General features: G+C 48.7%; 1 protein-coding gene across 3 annotated transcripts; it reads right to left on the bottom strand.

Annotated features, from left to right (window-relative positions):
• Positions 1-1,920: 1,920 nt before the first annotated feature.
• Positions 1,921-17,795, bottom strand: VPS11 (VPS11 core subunit of CORVET and HOPS complexes). 3 transcript variants are annotated; one of them, XM_033205408.1, is made up of 16 exons: positions 17,477-17,795; positions 15,886-16,034; positions 15,653-15,788; positions 14,846-15,009; positions 13,094-13,341; positions 11,219-11,420; positions 10,665-10,816; positions 7,485-7,671; positions 6,917-7,063; positions 6,496-6,684; positions 6,229-6,390; positions 5,859-5,998; positions 5,566-5,768; positions 5,262-5,433; positions 2,577-2,799; positions 1,921-2,432 (listed from the first exon to the last, which is right to left on the bottom strand). In XM_033205408.1, exons 1-16 carry the CDS (start codon positions 17,661-17,663, stop codon positions 2,268-2,270), a joined length of 2,826 nt encoding a protein of 941 aa, XP_033061299.1. In that variant the 5' UTR covers positions 17,664-17,795; the 3' UTR covers positions 1,921-2,267. The 3 variants fall into 3 exon arrangements, with proteins under 3 accessions (XP_033061299.1, XP_033061300.1, XP_033061301.1); XM_033205409.1 differs by having other exon boundaries at positions 1,924-2,432; positions 15,886-16,057; positions 17,300-17,690; XM_033205410.1 differs by lacking the exon at positions 2,577-2,799 and having other exon boundaries at positions 1,924-2,432.
• Positions 17,796-23,724: the final 5,929 nt, after the last annotated feature.

Below are 23,724 nucleotides of genomic sequence, written 5' to 3'. Positions count from 1 at the left end.
GAGTGCAGTGGCCGGATCTCAGCTCACTGCAAGCTCCGCCTCCCGGGTTTACGCCATTCTTCTGCCTCAGCCTCCCGAGTAGCTGGGACTACAGACGCCGGCCACCTCACCCAGCTAGTTTTTTTGTATTTTTTAGTAGAGACAGGGTTTCACCGTGTTAGCCAGGATGGTCTTGATCTCCTGACCTCGTGATCCACCTGTCGCCCTCCCAAAGTGCTGGGATTACAGGCTTGAGCCACTGCGCCGGCCTATTTTTATTTTTTTTGAGATGGAGTTTCACTCTTGTTGCCCAGGCTGGAGTGCAATGGCGCAATCTCGGCTCACCGCAACCTCCGCCTCCCGGGTTCAAGCAATTCTCCTGCCTCAGCCTCCTGAGTAGCTAGGATTACAGGCACCCACCACCACAGCCAGCTAGTTTTTGTATTTTTAGTAGAGACGGGGTTTCACCATGTTCGTCAGGCTGGTCTCGAACTCCTGACCTGAGGTGATCCGCCCACCTCAGCCTCCCAGAGTGCTGGGAATACAGGCATGAGCCACCGCGCCATGTGCTTAGCACTGTACAAAGAACTGGATACCTATTTGCTTGTTAGGCTTTCATAATAGCTATATAGGGTAGATGTTATAATCCCTAATGCACAGATGAAGAAACAGATTGATGGGGAAAGAGTGGGAGTAGGGTGAGGGATAAGAGACTACACATTGGGTACAGTGTACACTGCTTGGGTGATGGGCACCAAATCTCAGAAATTACTACTAAAGAACTTGTTCACATAACCAAATACCACCTGTTCCCCAAAAGCCCACTGAAAAAAAAAATTAAAAAAAAAAAAAAGAAAAACAGGTTGAGAAGGTAAGATGTACCCTAAGTCAAACAGCACAACTAGGATTTGAACCCAGATCAGTGGATCCAAAGTCTACTCATAGCAGCTACAGTACTGCCACTGTTTTTTTCTTTTTTACTTTTTGAGACAGGGTCTCTGTCACCCAGGCTGGAGTGCAGTGGTGTGATCAAGGCTCACTGCAGCCTCAACTTCCTGGGCTCAAGCAATCCTCCCACCTCAGCCTCCTGGGTAGCTGGGACCACAGGCAAGCGCCACCAGGCTGGGCTAGTTTATTTTTATTTCTTGCACAGACGGGGTCTTACTATGTTGCCTGGGGGGTTGGTCTTGAACTCCTGGACTCAAGTGATCCTCTCACCTCAGTCCCGCAAAGTGTTGGGATTACAGGCATGAACCACTGCGCCCAGCCCATGGCAATCCTAAATACTACCTAAACCACAACGTCAAACGTACTTCCTCCAATTAAACAACATAGGAGATGAAATTAGGTGAGACTGTGGGGAGAAAAACAACATAGGAGCAATTTTCAGACAGGCAGCGCCACCCAAATTACACAGGGACACCTAGCAACATAAACTTTAGCTGACAATTTCAAAGAGGGAAAGGTGTTTCCAGAAAGGACCTTTTCCCCCGTTTATCATCTGGTAGTAAATACAGCAAGATGCCAACCTACCCATTATTATTTTTTTTTTTTTTTTTCTTTTTTTTTTTTTTTCTTTAACCTACCCATTATTAAGGTAGGTTAAGCCCAAAGCTCCCTACCAGAGTGTGTCTCCTGCTTGAGTATTTTGCCCAAACTACAGCCATAGAGACCAGCAAGAGGAAAGAGCAAGAGTTGTTTTGTGTGTCTTGGTCCAGGCTGCTCCTGGAGCTCAGTCATTAGGTCTTTTGCAGAGGTTCTTCAGTAAATTGAACTATACGCAATGCCACAGGCCCCACCCATTACCGAAACGAGACTGAGCCAACATGGTCTCCAAGAACACCATAGGAGGGAAGTGGAACGCCAGGAGAGCAGAGGGGAGGAAGTCCATCATGCAGTTAAGAATCACCGGGAAGTCCCCAGAAAAAAATCCTTAAGCTCCCAAATCATTATATTCTTTTATTTATAGACTCTGCGAGCAAGGACCCAAGCACAGCCTGGTGCTCTTGGATAGAGAATAAAGCAGCTATTGTCCACATTCAGAGGTTGCTGAGGTGCCCTCCCCCACTGATCTGGAATGATCTACACTGCTAGTGAAGAGGAGGGATGGTAGGCTGGCTAAATAAGAAGGCAGGGAAAGAAAGTCTGCTTTAGTTCTGAGGGCTGTGACATTAGATGAGAGTGGAGCCCTGGGCATGTCAGCCAGTCTTCTGTGTAACGCCCGCTCAGGTCCCATTGTGTCTGTCCTCTCGGTCCTCCACCGTTGCCCACATCTTCCTCCAGGCTGCTTAAGTGCCCCTCCTGGAGTGCATGAGCAGGTCGCGTTGCAGCCCAGCCTCCAGGCTGGAGGTCAGTCTGGCTGTGGGAGGGTCGGTCAGCAGAGTCAATTTGTTGAAAACACCTCTGCCAAAGTAGTCAGCAATCACAGAAAAGCTGTCATTGGAGCACTTGAGCTGCAGGAGAAGAGAAGGGAAGGAGTACGAATCAGAATCAAAGTGCTTGTTTCACAAATGAGGAGGAGATAAGGAAACAAGCCCTCTAGTGACTCTGTGACACTAGTGGGAATCCCCTGGCCCATCTAGCCCACTCATCCCCACCTGATGCTGGAATTGATCATGGAGATCTCGTTTCTGTTCCTGGGCCCGGATCATATCCATGACCTTCCGGTTTTCAGGGAGGCAGGTGGGGCAGTCAGCATCACTTTCCGAGTAACTCTCAAAGCAATGTTGGTGGAAGGAGTGGCCACACAGGAAGTGGACTGAGGGCAACTCCAAGGCACTGTTACAGATGCTGCACTTAGTCTTTTGGAAAATCTTAGGACTACAGGGAAGAAAGACCAGAAGTGAGTGGCAAAAGTGAGGGCAAGGCCAAGAGTTAAGGATGAGAAAGAAAGCAGCTGAAGCGGACGGGGCAAGGTCCCCGGTAAGGCCCCTGAAGGCCCTGCCCTGCTCTTCTTATCACCTTAGGGGAGTCAAATGATTATAACAGCCCTAGACCTGCAGTGAGTCTTAGCATGCTCCCAACAAGGCCAACTCAACCTGGGGATCATTTCCTCTCTCTCCATTTTCACAACCGCCACTAAATTTTTTTTTTTTTTTTTTTTTTTTTTTTTGAGACGGAGTCTCGCTCTGTCGCCCAGGCTGGAGTGCAGTGGCCGGATCTCAGCTCACTGCAAGCTCCGCCTCCCGGGTTCACGCCATTCTCCTGCCTCAGCCTCCGGAGTAGCTGGGACTACAGGCGCCCGCCACCGCGCCCGGCTAGTTTTTTGTATTTTTTTAGTAGAGACGGGGTTTCACCGTGTTAGCCAGGATGGTCTCGATCTCCTGACCTCGTGATCCGCCCGTCTCGGCCTCCCAAAGTGCTGGGATTACAGGCTTGAGCCACCGCGCCCGGCCAACTGCCACTAAATTAACTTTCAGGTCTGTACTCAGATGTGACCCTTTCAGTGAGGCCTTTCCTGGCCACCTTCTCTAAACTTGTTAACACACTTCTTCCCCCACTCCCCTTGCGCAATTTATTTTCCACTCAGAACTTATCACCACCTAACGTACTACAAAAGTTTGCCTATTTGACCGGGCGCAGTGGCTCACACCTGTAATCCCAGCACTTTCGGAGGCCAAGGCAGGTGGATCACCTGAGGTCAGGAGTTTTAGACCAGCCTGGCCAATATGGCGAAACCCCGTCTCTACTAAAAATATAAAGATTAGCCAGGCATGGTAGCAGGCACCTGTAATCCCAGGTACTCAGGGGGCCAAGGCAGAAGAATCACTTGAACCCAGGAGGCAGAGGTTACAGTGAGCCGAGACCGCACCATTGCACTCCAGCCTGGGGGACAAGAGCGAGACTTCAACTCAAAAAAAATAAAAAAAGAAGGCTGGGCGCGGTGGCTCAAGCCTGTAATCCCAGCACTTTGGGAGGCCGAGACGGGTGGATCACGAGGTCAGGAGATCGAGACCATCCTGGCTAACACAGTGAAACCCCGTCTCTACTAAAAAATACAAAAAACTAGCCGGGCGAGGTGGCGGCGCCTGTAATCCCAGCTACTCCGGAGGCTGAGCCAGGAGAATGGCGTAAACCCGGGAGGCAGAGCTTGCAGTGAGCTGAGGTCCAGCCACTGCACTCCAGCCTGGGCAAGAGAGCGAGACTCCGTCTCAAAAAAAAAAAAAAATAAATAAATAAATAAATAAATAAATAAATAAAAAAGTTTGCCTGTTTGGCCAGGTGCGGTGGCTCATACAATCTCAGCACTTAGGGACGCCAAGACAGGCATATCCCCTGAAGTCAGGAGTTCAAGACCAGCCTGGCCAACATGGTGAAACCTTGTCTCTACAAAAATACAAAAATTAGCCATGCATGGTGGGAGGCACCTGTAATCCCATCTACTCAGGAGGCTGAGGCAGGAGAATTGCTTGAACCCAGGAGGTGGAGGTTGCTGTGAGCCAAGATCGCGCCACTGCACTCCAGCCTGGGTGACAGAGTGAGACTCTATCTCAAAAAAAAAAAAAAAAGTTTGCCTATTTAACATGTTTGCTGTCTGTCTCTTCTAAAACATAAAGTTCCATGAAGGCAAGGCTTTTTGCCTGTGCTGTTCAGAATAGTGCTTGGGACATCACAGAGACTCAGTATTTGTAGAATGAAGAAACTGTTGCTCTCTAATAAATATTTTACAGAATGTTAAGGGCAGATAAGATTTCAGAGTTGGGATTATGGCTGGGCACTGTGGCTCATGCCTGTAATCCCAGCACTTTGGGAGGTCAAGGCGGGAGGATCACTTGAGGCCAGGAGTTCGAGACCAGTCTGGTCAACACTGTAAACCCCATCTCTACTAAAAATACAAAAAGTAGCTGGGCTTGGTGGCACACGCCTATAATCTCAGCTACTCCAGAGGCTGAGGTGGGAGGATCACTTGACCCCAGGAGGTCAAGGCTGCTGTGAGCCGTGATCACGCTCCTGCACTCCAGCCTCAGTGACAAGATCCTGTCTCAAAAAAGAAAAACACCAGAATGGCTTCCAACCACAATATGGATATGTTTAGAAAAGGTAAAATACAGGCATATAAAGAACAAAAAGTACCTGCTACAAAATAATATCCTCCAAAGCCCAATAAATAATGATCTGTGTAATAAACCATTTTTTGGAATTCCTCCATTAAAACACATCTTGAAGAATCAGAATGCTCAAAAGCACTCCAAAGAATCCTCTATGGAAAGTACTTAGTAATAAATACCCTGTGAAGGGCAAGTTATCCCCTGGACTCCTCCACATATCCATGCCCTGGGTACCTGGCCTTGAGCTCTTGGATCTCCTGGCGGATACGGGTGGTCTCCTCTCGGTACCGCCGCACCCGCATCTCATCCTGTGCAATCTGCTGGCTCTGTTTCTGTAGTTTTTGGACCAGGTAGTCTCTGATGACAGACAGTGTGGCTGTGGAGTTGTGGGCCAGGGTCTGCACCACTGAGATTGGGGTCCGAGAGGAAACAAGACAATGAATTGCGTGCGGCACTCTCTGGATAGAGCTGAAGGGCCCCTGCCACAGAGCCCAGCTGTCAGCAGCTTGTCACCCACCCATCCTGTCTTCCCAAGTACCTAGAAGAGGTGGCATGAGGTTCTTGTTCTCGATATGCTTGAGGACAGCTGCCACATACTCCTTGCAGTCCTCCTCCTTGCGAGCGAAGTAGCTGAGGGCCTGCTCCCACAAGGAGGGGTCCTGCTCCCCATGGCGTTCACACACGGTGATGACTTGCCGGTACTGCTCATGCTGCATGTGGTAGTGCATGATCTGCTGGAATCTGTGGCCGGGGCAAGGGCACACCTCAGTGGCTGTCTCTGGAAAATGACTTGGATTCTTCCCCTTCCCCTGAAATTCCCCAAACTCTTACAGCTTCCCCTGCTCATAGAGGTAAAGGACACCATCTTGGAAGTCATGCATCTGGCACAGGACCAGGGCCTTGTCAAAGACGTCGCAGAAGCGACCACTCTTCAGCAGGGAAATGGCCTCTGCGTGAAGCTTCTCTTTGACCTGGAGAGGAAGGAGGGCAGAGTTGCTGGACAAAAGGGGAAAATCACAAGGTCTCTTTGGACAAGGCCAGTCAACTCTTTCCCTCAGTCCATTCCCTCTTCACAGAGGACCACTGAGCCCCAAGGTAAGGTGTTACTGGTCTAAGGAATGCAGTGAAAGGCAGCCACCAAGATGGAAGAATGGAGATGGCATGAACTGTCTTTTCTCCTGCAGCCCCGGCCAGGCCTCACCTGTGGGTCCTTTTCATGAGCCCAGTTCTGCAGTCGCAGCTCAAGGAGCGTGTCGTAGATGCCCTGGGGTGAGTCTGGCTGCACTTCACTCATGTGCTCTAGGAAGGCTTTCAGCTCTCGCGGGTTATTGGCAAAGATGGGGATGAACTCCTCAGAGTTGGCCTAGGATGGCAGGGGAGGAGAAAGGAGGCTGAGTCAGTGGGCGTGATATACAGGAAGCCCCTCAAGTGATCCCACTGTCTGAAGCTCTTTACCCTGTAGCCTCACCCTGCAGCCTGGGGCCTCCCTATCGCTGCGGCCTTCGAGGCTGGGCCGATAATCAGTACAAAGTCCCTTCAGCAACTGGGTTGTCTGCTCCGGTATATGGTGCATGAGGATCTTGCCATAGCGCTTCATGTTGCTCTCTGCCTGCTCAAAAGGCAGCTTGCCGATGTACCGAAGGGCTTCCTGATAATTCTGTGGAAAAGTAAAGGGCAGAGTAGTGCATACTCCTGCCTCAGCCACCAGAAAGCACTTTCATCATTCTGGGGATGTCTTCAAAAACAACAGGGCTCGGCCCAAGTTAAGAGTCTCACCTCTACTCAGAAGGATGGGGTGGGAGGATCACCTGAGCCCAGGAATTCAAGTCCAGCCTGGACAACATAGCGAGACCCTGTCTCTTGGGGAAAAAAGACAGAGTCTCACCTACCTTAATGTCCTCTAGCTGGATCTTCAGGTACCACTCATGATGTGCATGGTTCTCTGCCAGGTACAGGGCATGGGAGTAGTAACCAGCCTGCCGGAGGACCTTGATGGCTGTCTCCACATCAAAGTGGACTTCACTCTCACTTTTTGTCTGCCAGGGAGACATGAGACAAAATCATTTACACAGACGTAGCTAGAGAAGGGAGAGGAAACAGGCATCTGACTTTCAGACAGATTCCTAAGGTGATACCATAAAGTCCACGCTTTGAAAATATTATGCTAGTCAGCCTGTGGGAGTGTCTGACTAAAGTTTTCCTCTGCCCCTACCATTAGAGGGACACTGCTAGGGACAGGACTTCCCGAGTGCCACCACCCTGGGCTTAGATACCATGGGAAGTTCTAGAGTCATAAAACAAGAGGGGAGACGGCACAGAACTAACAGGAACAGCCACTCCTCTAAATAAGGTCGGCCCTTTCCTCTCCCTATGTCTTACTGAAACGAACAAGTCCCGGTGGAGCCACCTCATGCTCAGTGGGGCCTCCAGGACTCTCCCACCAACACCATCCTGCACCTTGATGAACTCCTCCAGCTTCGAGCTGTCCTTGAGCTTGGTATAGCAGTTGAGGAGCAGGGTGGTATGGTCAGCATTGGCCAGGGATTGTCGGTGCAGGGTCTGCAGGTAGGCAGTCAGGTTGTGAATGCGCTGGGCATCTAGAAACTTGCGGATCACGTAGGATGGCTCCAACTTTCCAATGGTTCTAGGGAGACATGTGCACCAGATAGCACCTGAATCACTCTACTTGTCCAACTCATGTACAGAGGAATCACTTGCAGATCTTATCAAAATGCTAATTCTCTTTCAGTGGATCTGGGGTGGGGTCTGAGATTCTACATTTCTAACAAAGTCCCAGGTAATATCGGTGCTACTAGACTGGGACCACAGTAGGTAGCAAGGCTCCAGGGCACTGCTTCTTAAATTTGGCTAAAAATAGGAATTCTAAAGTGAATGGGGAAGAGGCTAGACAGGTTTCTTTTTATATTATTATTTTGTTGTTGTTTTATTGTTGTATTTTTGTTCTTTTTCTCATATATTATTATTTTTTAATTTAATTAAATTTTTTTTTTTTTTTTTTTTTTGAGATGGAGGTTTGCTCTTGTTGCTCAGGCTGGAGTGCAGTGGCACGATCTCGGCTCACGACAGCCTCTGCTTCCCAGGTTCAAGTGAATCTCCTGCCTCCGCTTCGCAAGTAGCTGGGATTACAGGCATATGCCACCACGCCCAGCTTTTTTTTTTAAGCTAGGATTACAGGCACCCGCCACCATGCCCAGCTAAATTTTGTATTTTTAGTAGAGATGCGGTTTCACCATGTTGGCCAGGATGGTCTTGAACTCCTGACTTCTGATCCACCTGCGTCAGCCTCCCAAAGTGCTGAGATTACAGGCATGAGCCACCACATCTGGCCTTGTATTTTTTTTTTTTAAGTGGAGACAGGGTTTCACCATGTTGGCCAGGCTAGTCTCGAACTCCTAACCTCAAGTGATCCACCCGCCTTGGCCTCCCAAAGTGCTGGGATTACAGGCATGAGCCATGGCGCCCGGCCATATTTTTAAATGTATGTATTTATTTGTTGTTAGAAATGGGGTCTTGCTATGTTGCTCAGACTGGGCTCAAGCAATCCTCCCACCTTGGTCTCCCAAAGGGATAGGATCACCGGCACATGCCACTGCACCCCAGCCTTAAACAGGTTTCTTTTATTTATTTATTGTTTTTGAGACGGAGTCTTGCTCTGTCGCCCAGACTGGAGTGCAGTGGCGCGATCTCGGCTCACTGCAAGCTCCGCCTCTGGGGTTCAGGCCATTCTCCTGCCTCAGCCTCTCGAGTAGCTGGGACTACAGGCGCCCGCCACCACGCCCAGCTAATTTTTTGTATTTTTTTTTTTTTTTTTTTTTTTTGAGGCGGAGTCTCGCTCTGTCTCCCGGACTGGAGTGCAGTGGCCGGATCTCAGCTCACTGCAAGCTCCGCCTCCCGGGTTTACGCCATTCTCCTGCCTCAGCCTCCCGAGTAGCTGGGACTACAGGCGCCCGCCACCTCGCCCAGCTAGTTTTTGTATTTTTAGTAGAGACGGGGTTTCACCGTGTTAGCCAGGATGGTCTCGATCTCCTGACCTCGTGATCTGCCCGTCTCGGCCTCCCAAAGTGCTGGGATTACAGGCTTGAGCCACCGCGCCCGGCCCTAATTTTTTGTATTTTTTAGTAGAGACAGGGTTTCACCATGTTAGCCAGGATGGTTTCGATCTCCTGATCTCGTGATCCGCCCGCCTCGGCCTCCCAAAGTGCTGGGATTACAGGCGTGAGCCACTGCACCCGGCCACCTTAGACTGGTTTCTAACACTCCTTCTCAAGGCAGCAAATTCCAAGAATTAGTACTGAGGGAAGGAATTATGGAAGCAAGAAATGAATATCTTTTCCCCCTTAAAGAACCAGGTCAAAGTAAGTACTTACAAAGGCCAAGCTAAAGGTTAAAATGAGAGGTAATCATCAGCTCAACTGCATACTGGTCATATAATATTTGACCCTAAAATTCCCTTTTCAACAAGGAATCCTGTCCTCTCATTTAAGGCATCACAGTTCCTGTAAAGAAAATTAAGGCCGGGCGCGGTGGCTCAAGCCTGTAATCCTAGCACTTTGGGAGGCTGAGACGGGCGGATCACGAGGTCAGGCGATCGAGACCATCCTGGCTAACACAGTGAAACCCCATCTCTACTAAAAAAAAATACAAAAAACTAGCCGGGCGAGGTGGCAGGCGCCTGTAGTCCCAGCTACTTGGGAGGCTGAGGCAGGAGAATGGCATAAACCCGGGAGGCGGAGCTTGCAGTGAGCTGAGATCCGGCCACTGCACTCCAGCCTGGGCGACAGAGCGAGACTCCGTCTCAACAAAAAAAAAAAAAAAAAAAAAAAAAAAAAAAAGAAAAAAAAAAAAAGAAAATTAAAAAGGCCAGGCATGGTGGCTCCTATCTATAATCCTATCACTTTGGGAGGCCAAACCAGGTGGATTGCCTGAGCTCAGGAGTTCGAGACCAGGCTAGGGAACACAAACCCCGTCTCTACTAATAATACAAAAAATTAGCCCAGCATGGCGGCATGCACCTGTAATCCCAGCTACTCAGGAGGCTGAGATAGGAGAATCGCTTGAACCCGAGGCAGAAGCTGCAGAGAGCTGAGATCACACCATTGCACCCCAGCCCGGGTGAAAGAGTGAGAATCCACCTTAAAAAACAAACAAAACAAAACAAAACAAAACAAAAAAAACGCTGGGCACGGTGGCTCATACCTATAATCTCAGCACTTTGGGAGGCCGAAGCAGGCAGACCACCTGAGGTCAGGAGTTCATGACCAGCCTGTCTAACATGGTGAAACCCTGTTTCTACTAAAAATACAAAAAATTGGCCAGGTGTGGTGGCATGCACCTGTAATCCCAGTTACTCGCGAAACTGAGACAGGAGAATCGCTTGAACCCAGGAGGCGGAGGTTGCAGTGAGCCAAGATCGCGTCATTGCACTCCAGCTTGGGCAACAAGAGCGAAACTCCATCTCAAAAAAAAAAAACCTAACAAAAACAAACAAAACAAACACAAAAGCAAAAACAGTTCCTGGTAGAATTCTAGCCCCTACCTGGAGCATGGATGGGCTTTAGCTATCTAGCTGCCTGTCCCTGCATTCACAGTTATATCCCAAAGTGCCTCCAGACTGACCGGATATACTGCTGGACAGCCCCATCGTGGTTGCCCTTGCTGTAGAGATGGTCTCCATATTGCATGAAAATCTGGGCCAGCCCATCACTGTCCAGATGTTGGCTCTTGGCAAGGTTAATCGCCATCTCAAATAGGTTCTTCTTAAACAGCATCTAGAAGGGAAGAGAGATTAGAAAATTGGTAGAAGCGGTCCTGGTAAGACACTTTCCCAAAATGTGCCCACAACATGCAAAACGCAAAGTCCTGGATTTCTGATCTTAGGCAAGATCCTAGACAAACCAAGAGCTCCCAGATATCCCCAAGATCAGTATTACCTTATTTCATAAGGTGCTCTGGAAACAAAGTGAACCCTTAGAGTGGGCTCAGGCTCCCAGCCATTATTTCCCTCTAAAGCCCTATCCCAGGCCGTTTACCTTATAATCCTACCCTAAGGAAGCTGAGTAAGGCTGTGACCCACAAGGAGGGACACGCCCTAGCCAATATGACTTGGGAAACCCGCGCCTGCAGCTGCTTCTAGGTGCCTGTGGCCAGCTCTGGGAGCCTGGTGGCCTTGCCTCCAGTTTGGTCTGTGTGTCCTTCTCCTGCAGTGCGTGGACCCGCCCATCCCGCGTCAGCACGTACAGGGAGCCCCACTCAGCAAGCACATCCACTACATCCTCAAAGACGGCGCTATAGGCTATGAACTTGTTGCACAGGTCATAGATGTTTAGAATCTGCTTGTCGGAGCTCTGTGAGTCCCTGCTGGTAAACGCTGACCTGCATAGGAAAGAAAAAGCACCAGATATTTGGACATCTCTGTCTTATCTCCCCTTTATTTCCTTTCCCATGATAACTTTAGTGCACATTCCACCCAGCACAAATCACCTCTCTGGTCCCTCACATCCCGTAACATGCAGCACTGTGCTGGTAGTTGTAGAAAGAGAACATATAAACCTGACCTTACCCTTTAGGATCCTACAATTAACCCAAGCAACAGATGAGAAAATTAAGTACATTCAGATATCCATTCATTTAGAAAATAATCATCCAATACATGGTATATTTAAAACATTGTGCCTGGAACTGAACGAAAGCAAAACAAACTAGCATCTAACAGGGAGTATTTTCATCATGCAGAAGACCCCACCTACCCCTTAGAAAAACAAAATCAAAACAAAACAAAAAACTTGTGTCCCACATTTCCCAGCACTTTCTAATTTCTCCACTCCTGAATCCTTTGTTCCTCTGCCCAACTTATTTTGACAAAAGAGTTAAAAAACAAAACAAAATAAGGATGGGCGCAGAGGCTCACGCCTGTAATCCCAGTGCTTTAGGAGGCCGAGGCAGGCAGATCATGAGGTCAGGAGATTGAGACCATCCTGACTAACACGGTGAAACTCCATCTCTACCAAAAATACAAAAAATTAGCTGGGTGTCAGGGCAGGCACCTGTAGTCCCAGCTACTCGGGAGGCTGACCAGGAGAATGCCGTGAACCCAGGAGGCGGAGCTTGCAGTGAGCCAAGATCGTGCCACTGCACTTCAGCCTGAGCAACAGAGCGAGACTCTGTCTCAAACAAAACAAAACAAAACAAACAAACAAACAAAAAAACAGGTCCAAATTCCCTGGAGCATTCTAGTATACTAGGGCTATGTAGCAAACACCTGCAGCAAAAACACCCATTTTTCATTTTAAAAAAACGTTATAACCAACTCTAGATATAAGTGTCACCAGCCAGGTGCAGTGGCTCACGCCTATAATCCCAGCACTTTGGGAGGCCGAGGCGGGTGGATCACCTGAGGTCAGGAGTCTGAGACCAGCCTGGTCAACATGGTGAAACCTTGTCTCTACTAAAAATACAAAGAGTAGCCGGGCATAGTGGCACATGCCTGTAATCCCAGCTACTCAAGAGGTTGAGGCAGGAGAATCACTGGAACCCAGGCGACAGAGGTTGCAGTTAGCCGAGATCACGCCACTGCACTCCTGGGTGACAGAGAAAGACTCCATCTCAAAAAAAAAAAAAAAAAAGAAATGTTATCTACCAGATACTACCAGAGTAGGAGTAGAAGACTGGCAGGATCCAGGCATTAGGATTTTTTTTTTTTGAGACGGAGTCTCGCTCTGTCGCCCAGGCTGGAGTGCAGTGGCCGGATCTCAGCTCACTGCAAGCTCCGCCTCCCGGGTTTATGCCATTCTCCTGCCTCAGCCTCCCGAGTAGCTGGGACTACAGGCGCCCACCACCTCGCCCGGCTAGTTTTTTTTTGTGTGTATTTTTTTAGTAGAGACGGGGTTTCACCATGTCAGCCAGGATGCTCTTGATCTCCTGACCTCGTGATCCGCCCGTCTCGGCCTCCCAAAGTGCTGGGATTCAGGCATTAGGATTTTAAAATCAGGCGGACTCTGGGGAACGAGTCCAGCCCTCTCCCTGTCCCTTCTCACTGGAGTCCTTACTTGGGAGAAACCTTCCGGTCACGGGAGACAATGACAAGGTAGCCTCTAAACCAGTGGGCAATGAGCTTGTGGCCCTCAAAGGCGAAGCAGGGCCCACGTTCATCAGGCTGGTACAAGTAGACACACTCATCCCCGGCCACAATGAACTGCAGGTCCTGAGAAGGGTCACTTAGGGCTGAGCAGCGCAGGCCACAACCATGGGTGTCCAACTCCACGCGAGGGTAGTCTTTTCCAGAAACTATATAGGACTGCCAGAAGTAAGAAAGGGGTTAACAGGCTCCTTTGAGGAGGTAACACTAAGCCTTCACAAAGGCATTCCCATCTCCATACTGGCTCTTTTTTCCCTCTTAGCATTCTAAGTCTTTCTCTTGGCTGCTGACCTTCTTCGTTAACCATCACTCATCTATTAAATATATAACAGGGACCACCATTCTTTCTCTGTATATATTATTTCTATCTAGTACAGAAATTCTACAAGTAAGAGAAATACAATAATCTTCTACTATTTTTTTTTTTTTTTTTTGAGACGGAGTCTCGCTCTGTCGCCCAGGCTGGAGTGCAGTGGCCGGATCTCAGCTCACTGCAAGCTCCGCCTCCCAGGTTCACGCCATTCTCCTGCCTCAGCCTCCGGAGTAGCTGGGACTACAGGCGCCCGCCACCGCACCCGGCTAGTTTTTTTTTTGTATTTTTTTAGTAGAGACGGGGTTTCACCATGTTAGCCAGGATGGTCTCGATCTCCTGACCTCGTGATCCGCCCGTCTCGGCCTCCCAAAGTGCTGGGATTACAGGCTTGAGCCACCGCGCCCGGCCTCTTCTACTATTTTATCAACAGTATTTCTGAGAGAGTAGACTGTTGTAAATCTGGGGCACCAGGAACAAGAAAAGTAAAGACACTTGTCCATTGTCATTTAAAAAGTTAGTTAGAAATAGGCCGGTGCAGTGGTTCATGCCTGTAATTCCAGCACTCTGGGAGGTGGAGGCAGGTGGACTGCTTGGGCCCAGGAGTTTGAGACCAGCCTGGGCAACATGGTGAAACCCCGTATCTAGAAAAAATACAAAAATTAGCCAGGCATGTGACGCATGCCTGTAATCCCAGCTACTCAGGAGGCTGAGGTGGGAGGATCGCTTGAGCCCAGGAAGCAGAGGTTGCAGTGAGCTGATACAGCGCCATTGCATTCCAGCCTGGGCGACACAGCAAGATCCTGTCTCAAGGGAAAAAAAAAAGAGCTAGTTAGAAATAAAATTCAAGGCCAGGCGCGGTGGCTCATGCCTGTAATCCCAGCACTTTGGAAGGCCAAGGTGAGTGGATTACCTAGGGTCAGGAGTTCAAGACCAGCCTGGCCAACATGTTGAAACCCCGTCTCTACTAAAAATACAAAACTTAGCTGGATGTGCTACTGTGTGGCTGTAATCCCAGCTACTCAGCTACTCAGGAGGCTGAGGCAGGAGAATCGCTTGACCCTGGGAGACAGAGGTTGCAGTGAGTTGAGATCTTGCCACTGCACTCCAGCCTGAGCAACACACTAAGACTTTGTCTCAAGAAAAAGAAAGAAAATTCACATATTTTTACTACAAGCCCAGAGTCTAACTCTTCCCAGCTTCCTAGGCAAATAAATAAAATACAAAGCTAGGCAAATGATTCCAATTATATGATTAAAATTTTAACAATCCCACCTTTCCTGTCACTTCCTTACCCTATGCAATGGAGAAGCCCTTCCTGCCTGCTCCTAAGAGTGGAGGCCTTGGTCATACCTGGACGTTCTCTGTTGTCACAACAAACAAGTGAGTGGTCTTTCCTGCTTGGCGAAAGGCCAATCCAGTTACAGGATAGTTGCCCTTGTGCAAAATCTGGGTCTTGCTATGACGGTCTCGGGTGATGTCTCCTTTGTTCAATGTAACACTGCCATCTGTGAAACCTGTAGGAGAACAAGAAAATTACTTCAGTGAGGCTGAAAAGATCAGGACGTGGAGAGGGAAAAAAGACCACTTGAGGCACTCAGAAGTGACAAGCTTTCTCCATATACCCAACCTCTCTAATTAATGGTTAACCTGAATATTGGCACTCACTGACAGATTTTCAAAGGACAAAATTAAATCCCTTCCCATTCCAAACTTTTATTTATTTATTTATTTATTTTGAGATGGAGTTTCCCTCTTGTTGCCCAGGCTGGAGTGCAATGGCGCAATCTTGGCTCACTGCATATAACCTCCACCTCCCAGGTTCAAGCGATTCTCCTGCCTCACTCTCCCTAGTAGCTGGGATTACAGGCATGTGCCACTATGCCCAACTAATTTTGTATTTTTAGTAGAGATGGGGTTTCTCCATGTCAGTCAGGCTGGTCTCAAACTACCTCAGGTGGTCCGCCCACCTCAGCCTTCCAAAGTGCTGGGATTACAGGCGTGAGCCACTGTGCCTGGCCCCCATTCCAAACTTTAATATCTCAAAGGCCTCAGTTCAATACAAAGTGGTCTCACGAAAACAGTAAAGATGAGAGGCAGAAGCAACTCTGAAGAAAATCTGTAACGAATCTAGGAGTGTTAGTTTTGCCTTGTGTTTACCAATGGCCATAAAGTTGAGATTTTCATGGACAGTCAAACAAGATACAACAGTTGGCTCTGTTCCTGGAATAGCAGGGAAGATTCGAGTGCAGAGTGGATTGCCACCATCTCTCTTCTCCAGGTTCCAGATCTTAACCTGTGGACAGACCTCAGAAGTGTAAATGCTAGTCATTCTCCAAGAAAAAATCATTTCCAGGCTTCTGGATCTTTCCCATTTCCCTGCTGGGACTCACCAAGGGGTTGATGCCCTCTTCATCTTCTCCAACAGATGCCAGAATATTGTGCTGCTTCAGTTGGTACAGGTGTGTCACCCGTAGTTTGTAGGCCTGGAAGCCTGTAAGCTGTAGGGAACGTGGCAAGAACCAGATCTGGCCTTCCATATGTGCAGGGTAGTCAAGGAGCCTCCTTTCCAAGGAGAGATACTTATATTCAGACCAGAACTCAGATAACAATTACATGCATATAACTCTAAAATTTTCAAGGATTTTCCTACATATCATCTCATGGAACTCCCTTAAAAGAGTAGGGGCCCGGCGCGGTGGCTCAAGCCTGTAATCCCAGCACTTTGGGAGGCCGAGACGGGCGGATCACGAGGCCAGGAGATCAAGACCATCCTGGCTAATACGGTGAAACCCCGTCTCTACTAAAAAATACAAAAAATTAGCCGGGCGAGGTGGCGTCGCCTGTAGTCCCAGCTACTTGGGAGGCTGAGGCAGGAGAATGGCGTGAACCCGTGAGGTGGAGCTTGCAGTGAGCTGAGATCCGGCCACAGCACTCCAGCCTGGGCAGCAGAGCCAGACTCCGTCTCAAAAAAAAAAAAAAAAAAAAGAGTAGGGCCAGGCATGGTGACTCATGCCTGTAATCCCAGCACCTTGGGGGCCAAGGAGGGCGGAGCACCTGAGGTCAGGGGTTCGAGACCGGCCTGGCCAACATGGCGAAACCCTGTCTCTACTAAAAATACAAAAATTAGCCGGGCATAATGATGCGTGCCTGTTAGCTACTCAGGAGGTTGAGGCAGGAGAATTGCTTGAACCCGGGAGGCGGAGGTTGCAGTGTGCCCAGATCACGCCATTGCACTCCAGCCTGTGCAACAAGAGTGAAACTCCATCTCAAAAAAAAAAAGAAAGTGGGCCATCCCAGCACTTTGGGAGGCCGAGGGGAGTGGATCACGAGGTCAGGAGTTCAAGACCAGACTGGCCAATATGGTGAAACCCTGTCTGTACTAAAAATGTAAAAAATTAGCCGGGTGTGGTGGCACACGCCTGTAGTCCCAGCTACTCGGGAGGCTGAGACAGGAGAATCGCTTGAACCCGGGAGGCGGAGGTTACAGTGAGCTGAGATCGTGCCACTGCACTCCCGCCTGGGCAACAGAGTAAGACTCCGTCTCAAAAAAAAAAAAAAAAAAAAAAGAGTGAAAAAGGCCAGAGTTGAGTACCAGCAACATGAAGACGAAAGCAACAAACTGCTAGCCTCATTTACCTCCTCGCCAACGATAACGGGCAGGGGAGAGCATGTTACTTTACATATTCATCTTTTAAAGCCAACTTGCATTTTTTTTAATTGATCTCAAATTAAGCTTGTCAAATTGGCATGTACACTTCTCTTACAGATAAGGAAAGTAAAACCCAGAGAGGTTAAATGACTTGCCCAGGATTGCTCAGTTGATAACAAGTTAGGAAATGGACTTCCTTCTTTCTTCCCGTAGACCACAGAACAACTCTGGATGACCAGCTAAAGGAAAGAGGCCCTCCACAAACAGATTTCATCCTAACTCGATCTCTTCGGGATCCCGGGAGGGAAAAGACAGCTCCAAACGAAGGATATCTCCAAAGACCAGGCTCCCTCGGCCTGAGTCGCAGACAGTGATGCCAGGAGGGAGGCAAAGGAACTTGGAAGCAGCGGATCCAGAAGCAGGTGTGGCCCCGGGAGCGGCCCCATCATTGCCCAGCGGCTCCTTCACCAGCTCCTTGTCGAAGAAAACGAAGCGCCGCCACTGCAGGTAGGCCGCCATTTTGGCCGAGGGCCCCCACCGCCGAGAGCTTTGTCACGTGAGCTGAGCCAACGAGTCACGTGGTCGGCAGCTTCCGGGAGCCCCCGGGCCCGGGAGCTCTAGAGTCGGGGTGACGGCTTCCCGCTGCTGGGAAAGTGGGCGGGGCCGCGCGCGGCAGTCCTAGTTCCGCAGTGTGCGACTTTGCCGGATGTGACTATAACTTCGCTAGCTAAAATGCTTGAGAGCGGACCCTTCATCCGTTTGAGCGTGTTTCTTCCTAAAATGCGCGGGTACCGGGAGATCAAGATGAGCGATATCATGCGCCTTGTGGACTGTAACCCGTCGTGCCTAAGTGAGTGACGTTTTGATCTCACAGGACTGGTTTGGGGCATAAATGAAACAGTGTATGTTAAACCAATTTTTCGGCTGTATGAGAGAAGAAATAAAATTATAAGTTTGTGTCTGCCACCACGCAGATTGTGAACCATAGTCAATGACTTATATTTGTTTTTGTTTTCCCTGTCAGAGCGTATAATACCTAACAGACGGTCAAAACGTTTCCCAAGGAAACGGGCTGGGCGCGATGGCTCATGCCTGTCTGTAATTCCAGCACTTTGGGAGGCCGAGGTGGGGAAATCACTTGAGCCCAGGTGTTCGAGACCAGCCTGGGCAACATGGTGAAACCCCATCTCTACAAAAATTACAAAAATGAGCCAGGCGTGGTGGTGGACACCTGTGGTCCCAGTTACTTGAGAGGCCGAAGCAGAAGGATCGATTGAGCCCCGGAGGTGGAAGCTGCAGTGAGCCGTGATCGTGCCACTGCACTCTAGCCTGGGTGACAGAGCAAGACCTTGTCTCAAAAAAAAAAAAAAAAAAGGAAACGGAATACTGATGGGGCAGGAACCCCAAGGCCCTGGGGTTTCTCCCCCTTTCCATAGTGGCAGGGTATGGGACATAGAACTGAGCAAAAACTGGAAGTGGCGGCTTTGAGAGCTGAGTGTTTTAATGAGAAGCGGCAGGTGTCCAAGATATTACATGGCCATTCTCCACTCCCAACTCTGGCTAAACCAGCTTTGAATGCAAGCAAGATCTATCCTCATGGACAACTACTGTAGGTTTACTGTGTGTGTGCCATGAGAAGCTATAGACAGAAGTGACATAGCATCATTTTGAGATAGTAGGGACATATGAAAAAGTGACCCTGTGGTATTTGTGAAGTTTATTTTTTGCACTCCTCCAACATCTTTTTTCTTTTTGTTTTTTGTTTTTTGGTTTTTTTTTGAGACAGAGTCTCGCTCTGTCGCCCAGGCTGGAGTGCAGTGGCCGGATCTCAGCTCACTGCAAGCTCTGCCTCCTGGGTTTATGCCATTCTCCTGCCTCAGCCTCCCGAGTAGCTGGGACTACAGGCGCCCGCCACCTCGCCTGGCTAGTTTTTTGTATTTTTTAGTAGACAGGGTTTCACTGTGTTAGCCAGGATGGTCTTGATCTCCTGACCTCATGATCCGCCCATCTCGGCCTCCCAAAGTGCTGCGATTACAGGCTTGAGCCACCGCGCCTGGCCTTTTCTTTTTTTTTGAGACAGTCTCTCTCTATCCCCCAGGCTGGAGTGCAGTGGCACAATCTCGGCTGACTGCAACCTCCACTCCTGAATTCAAGCGATTCTCATGCCTCAGCCTACCGAGTAGTAGGGATTACAGGTGCCTGCTACCATGCCTGGCTAATTTTTGTATTTTTAGCAGAGATGGGGTTTTACCATTTTGGCCAGGCTGGTCTCAAACTCCTTATCTCAGGTGATCCACCTGCCTCAGCCTCCCAAAGTGCTGGAATTACAGGCGTGAGCCACCACATCTGGCCCTCCCCCAACTTATTTCATAATATTTGATGCTGTATTTCCACCAGCCAGAGTTCCCTGACAGCGGGGACTACGTCTTGTTTACCGTGAACGAGGCCTAGCAGAGCCTGGTAGAAGTCCCATGTTTGGTTGGAGGAATGAATGTGAATGACTCCCTTCTTATCCACTCCTCTCCTCAATCTGGTTGATGGGCAGGTGGTGTCCATTTGTCTGAAGAGGTAAATGACAGAAAGAAACTCTAGCCACCACCATGCATACAGATTTCCTGACTTCCAACTAAAGTTTCTTTCCTCTTCATGACACAGGATATCTCCAATTCATTGGAACTGTTTCAGGATACCAACTCTTGGGCAGAAGCACAAATGGGAGCAGATTGAAACCACTTTCACCTACTGAGCATATTCCATACTAGTCATCAGAATGTTTAGATGGTATGTTAATATGTCCATTGTTAAGCCTATGAAGAATATATGTTAAAAGAAGCAATGTGGCCAGGCAACCTGGCTCACGCTTATAATCCCAGCACTTTAAGAGGCTGAGGCAGGAGGATCCCTTGAGGCCAGGAGTTCAAGACCAGCATGGGCAACAGACTTCAAAAAAGACGCAATGTAAAAGCAGAGATGTGAACAGGAGATAGAGTGCATCTCCGTTGCTTGGATGCTCCCCCTGCTGTCCAATGGCAGAGGCTCCATGTCTTCCTCTGAGGGCTGAATCTGGTTCTACCTGTGCCCATTGGATCCTCTTATTGATGAGGGATACAAAGGCTGAGATTGGCCCGCCAGAGAGACCCACAACACCTCTTCAGACTTACTACCTTCTTTCCTGCCCTTCTTTTGACAAATGTGTATTGAGCACTCCTAGTCCAGGAATTATACCAAATGCCCAGAATATAAATGAACAAGACATGGTCCTCAACCACCACCCTAGGGACAGGCATAAAAAGAACTGACGGTAACAAGCCCCTAATTTCGTGTAGCAAATTATATCTAATAAAGTGCCTTTGCTTTTCACGGAATCTTCATAGCAACCATCTGCAGAAGAGGTATCATTATCCCTGATAAGAAATGGAGTCTCGGCCGGGCGCGGTGGCTCAAGCCTGTAATCCCAGCACTTTGGGAGGCCGAGACGGGCGGATCACGAGGTCAGGAGATCGAGACCATCCTGGCTAACACGGTGAAACCCCGTCTCTACTAAAAAATACAAAAAACTAGCCGGGCGAGGTGGCAGGCGCCTGTAGTCCCAGCTACTCAGGAGGCTGAGGCAGGAGAATGGTGTGAACCCGGGAGGCGGAGCTTGCAGTGAGCTGAGATCCGGCCACTGCATTCCAGCCTGGGCGACAGAGCAAGACTCCATCTCAAAAAAAAAAAAAAAAGAAAGGGAGTCTCAAAGAGTTTAACTTAAAGTGGCTCTCTCTGGGCAAAAACTTCAAAGTTCTTTGGAAACAAAATGAGTAATTCAGCCCCCTACCCTCTAATTAGATAGTTTGATGGGTGTAAAGCTAGATTATGCTTGTCAGAACATACACCAGGGTTTGTCTCTTAGTTACACTGGTCTGAATCCAGGAATTTCAGGATAGTGAGGAAGATAACCAAGCAAATTACACAGAAAATGACTGTTCACTTACAGTTAGTTCTGCATACTGAGAACTCAAGTCCTGAAGGGACTAAAAATAAAGAAGAAATATAAGTCTTTAGTTTCAAATTAGAGAGGTCATAACTCAGAATCAAGAATGCAAGAATTGTCTTGCAGTATTCTCTCTTTTCCCTTTAGCAAACTGCTGCCCATAATATAAAACAGTTATATCCACCGGAACAAAACAGGAAAACTTTTTGTCCTAAATGCCAACTTCAATACACACACACACACATATATATATATATATATATATTTTTTTTTTTTTTTTTGAGATGGAGTCTCGTTCTGTGGCCAGTTGCCAGGCTTGAGTGCAGTGGCGCAATCTCAGCTCACTGCAACCTCCACCTCCTGGGCTCAAGTGATTCTCCTGCCTCAGCCTCCTGAGTAGCTGCTTCAGCAAACTTTAATTTTCTGTTTTTCTCATCTGGCTCTCCAGGTAGAAACTATCTTCTTTTTTTGGCCAGGTGCAGTGGCTCACCCCTGTAATCCTAGCACTTTGGGAGGCCGAGGTGGGTGGATCACGAGCTCAGGAGATCGAGACCATCATGGCTAACACGGTGAAACCCCGTCTCTACTAAAAATAAAAAAAAAAATTAGCCGGGCCTGGTGGTGGGCACCCGTAGTCCCAGCTACTCCGGAAGCTGAGTCAGGAGAATGGCGTGAACCTGGGAGGTGGAGCTTGCAGTGAGTCGAGATCGCGCCACTGCACTCCAGCCTGGGCAACAGAGGGAGACTCCATCTCAAAAAAAAAAAGAAGATAATTTCTTTTTTTTTTTTTTTTTTTTTTGAGACGGAGTCTCGCTCCGTCCCCCAGGCTGGAGTGCAGTGGCACAATCTCAACTCACTGCAACCTCCGTCTCGTCTCCCAGGTTCAAGCGATTCTTGTGCCTCAGTCACCCAAGTAGCTGAGACTACAGGCGCACGCCATCATGTCCAGCTAGTTTTTGCATTTTTTGTAGAGACGTGGTTTTGACATGTTTCCCAGGTTGGTCTCAAACTCCTGGCCTCAAGTGATTCGCCCGCCACTGCCCCCAAAGTGCTAGGATTACAGGCATAAGCCACCACACCCGGCCGGTTGTTATTTTAATGTTCTTCCAGTTTTCGTCAATAATCACATATTTCTTTCATTCTTTTTTGTTTTGTTTTGTTTTTTGAGACAAGGTCTTACTCTGTCACCCAGGCTAGAGTGCAGTGGCACAATCACAGGTCACCACAGTTTCCACCTCCTAGGCTCAGGTGATTCTCCCACCTCAGCCTCCCCAGCAGCTGGGACTACAGGCTCACGCCACCAGGCCCAGTTAATTTTTTTGTTGTTGTTGTATTTTTAGTAGAGACAGTGTTTTGCCATGTTGCCCAGGCTAGTCACGAATTGCTGGGCTCAAGCAATCCATACGCCTCAGCCTCCCAAAGTGCTAGGATTACAAGTGTGAGCCACCATGCCTGGCCACATATTTCTTTCTTTTTTTGGAATGGGGACTGGGGGGACAGGGTCTCACTCTGTCGCCCAGGCTGGAGTGCAGTGGTGCGATCTCGACTCACCCCAACCTCTGCCTCCTGGGTTCAAGTGATTCTCTTGCCTCAGCCTCCCAAGTATCTGGGATTACAGGTGCACGCCACTACCACCCAGTTAATTTTTGTATTTTTAGTAGAGACCAGGTTTCACCATGTTGGCCAGGCTGGTCTCAAACTCCTGACCACAAATGGTCCGTATGCCTGGGCCTCCCAAAGTGCTGGGATTACAGGTGTGAGCCACCGTGCCCGGCCCTAGCCATGTATTTCTTTCGTTAATTCTAAAAATATTGTTATAGAAGTAGGAAAAAACTTATCTTGGTTCCGCTCCTGCTGAAAATGGGCTCTCTCCTGCCTAGGGTTACAGTAAAGTCAAACCTAGAGTCTCTTGAGGCCAGTCAAGGTAGCTCATGCCTGTAATCCAGCACTTTGCGGGGCCAAGGTGGGAGGATTATTGAGGCCTGGAGTTCAAGACCAGACTGGGCAACACAGGCAGACCTCATCTCTACTATAAATAAATAAATAAATAAATAAATAAGTAGCCAGATGTGGTGATATACACCTGTAGTCCCAGCTACTTGAGAGGCTGAGGAGGGAGAATTGCTTAAGCCCAGGACATGGAGGCTGCAGTGAGCTGTGATCACACCACTGCACTCCAGCCTGGGCAAGAGAGTGAGGACCCTGTCTCAAAACAACAACAACAAACCCTAGAGTCATTTGTATGACAGACAAAATAATTTTAAAATGTTTTATTGAAGTAACAACATACAAAAAAGTTGTATAATACAGCCCACTGAAATTCCAGAAACTAACTGGACACTTCCATCATAACCAGCAATGAGAACACAGCTAGAGGCCAGGCATCGTGACTCATGCATGTAATCCCAGTATTTTGGGAGGCCGAAGCAGGCAGATCACCTGAGGTCAGGAGTTTGAGACCAGTCTGGGCAACATGGTGAAACCCTGTCTCTACTAAAAATACAAAAATTAGCTGGGCGTAGTGTTGCATGCCCACAGTCCCAGCTACTTGGGAGGCTGAGGCTGGAGAATGGCTTGAACCCCAGAGGCAGAGGTTGCAGTGAGCTG

This window comes from Trachypithecus francoisi, unplaced genomic scaffold, assembly GCF_009764315.1.
Source record: "Trachypithecus francoisi isolate TF-2019V2 unplaced genomic scaffold, Tfra_2.0 Lachesis_group8, whole genome shotgun sequence".
NCBI classification, from domain to species: Eukaryota; Metazoa; Chordata; class Mammalia; order Primates; family Cercopithecidae; genus Trachypithecus; species Trachypithecus francoisi.
The sequence above is the reverse complement of the archived record's forward strand: the minus strand, read 5'-3'. Positions and strand labels throughout refer to the sequence as shown.

Bases quoted from the DNA above. Each gene is read 5' to 3' on its own strand.
- VPS11 (XM_033205408.1), bottom strand. From the start codon at position 17,663: ATGGCGGCCTACCTGCAGTGGCGGCGCTTCGTTTTCTTCGACAAGGAG. The intron at 11,421-13,093 runs GTAAGGACTCCA...TTTCCTATGCAG, and splicing joins GACCGGAAGGTTTCTCCCAA to GTCAGCGTTTACCAGCAGGG. The intron at 6,391-6,495 runs GTGAGGCTACAG...CTGCCATCCTAG, and splicing joins GGGAGGCCCCAGGCTGCAGG to GCCAACTCTGAGGAGTTCAT.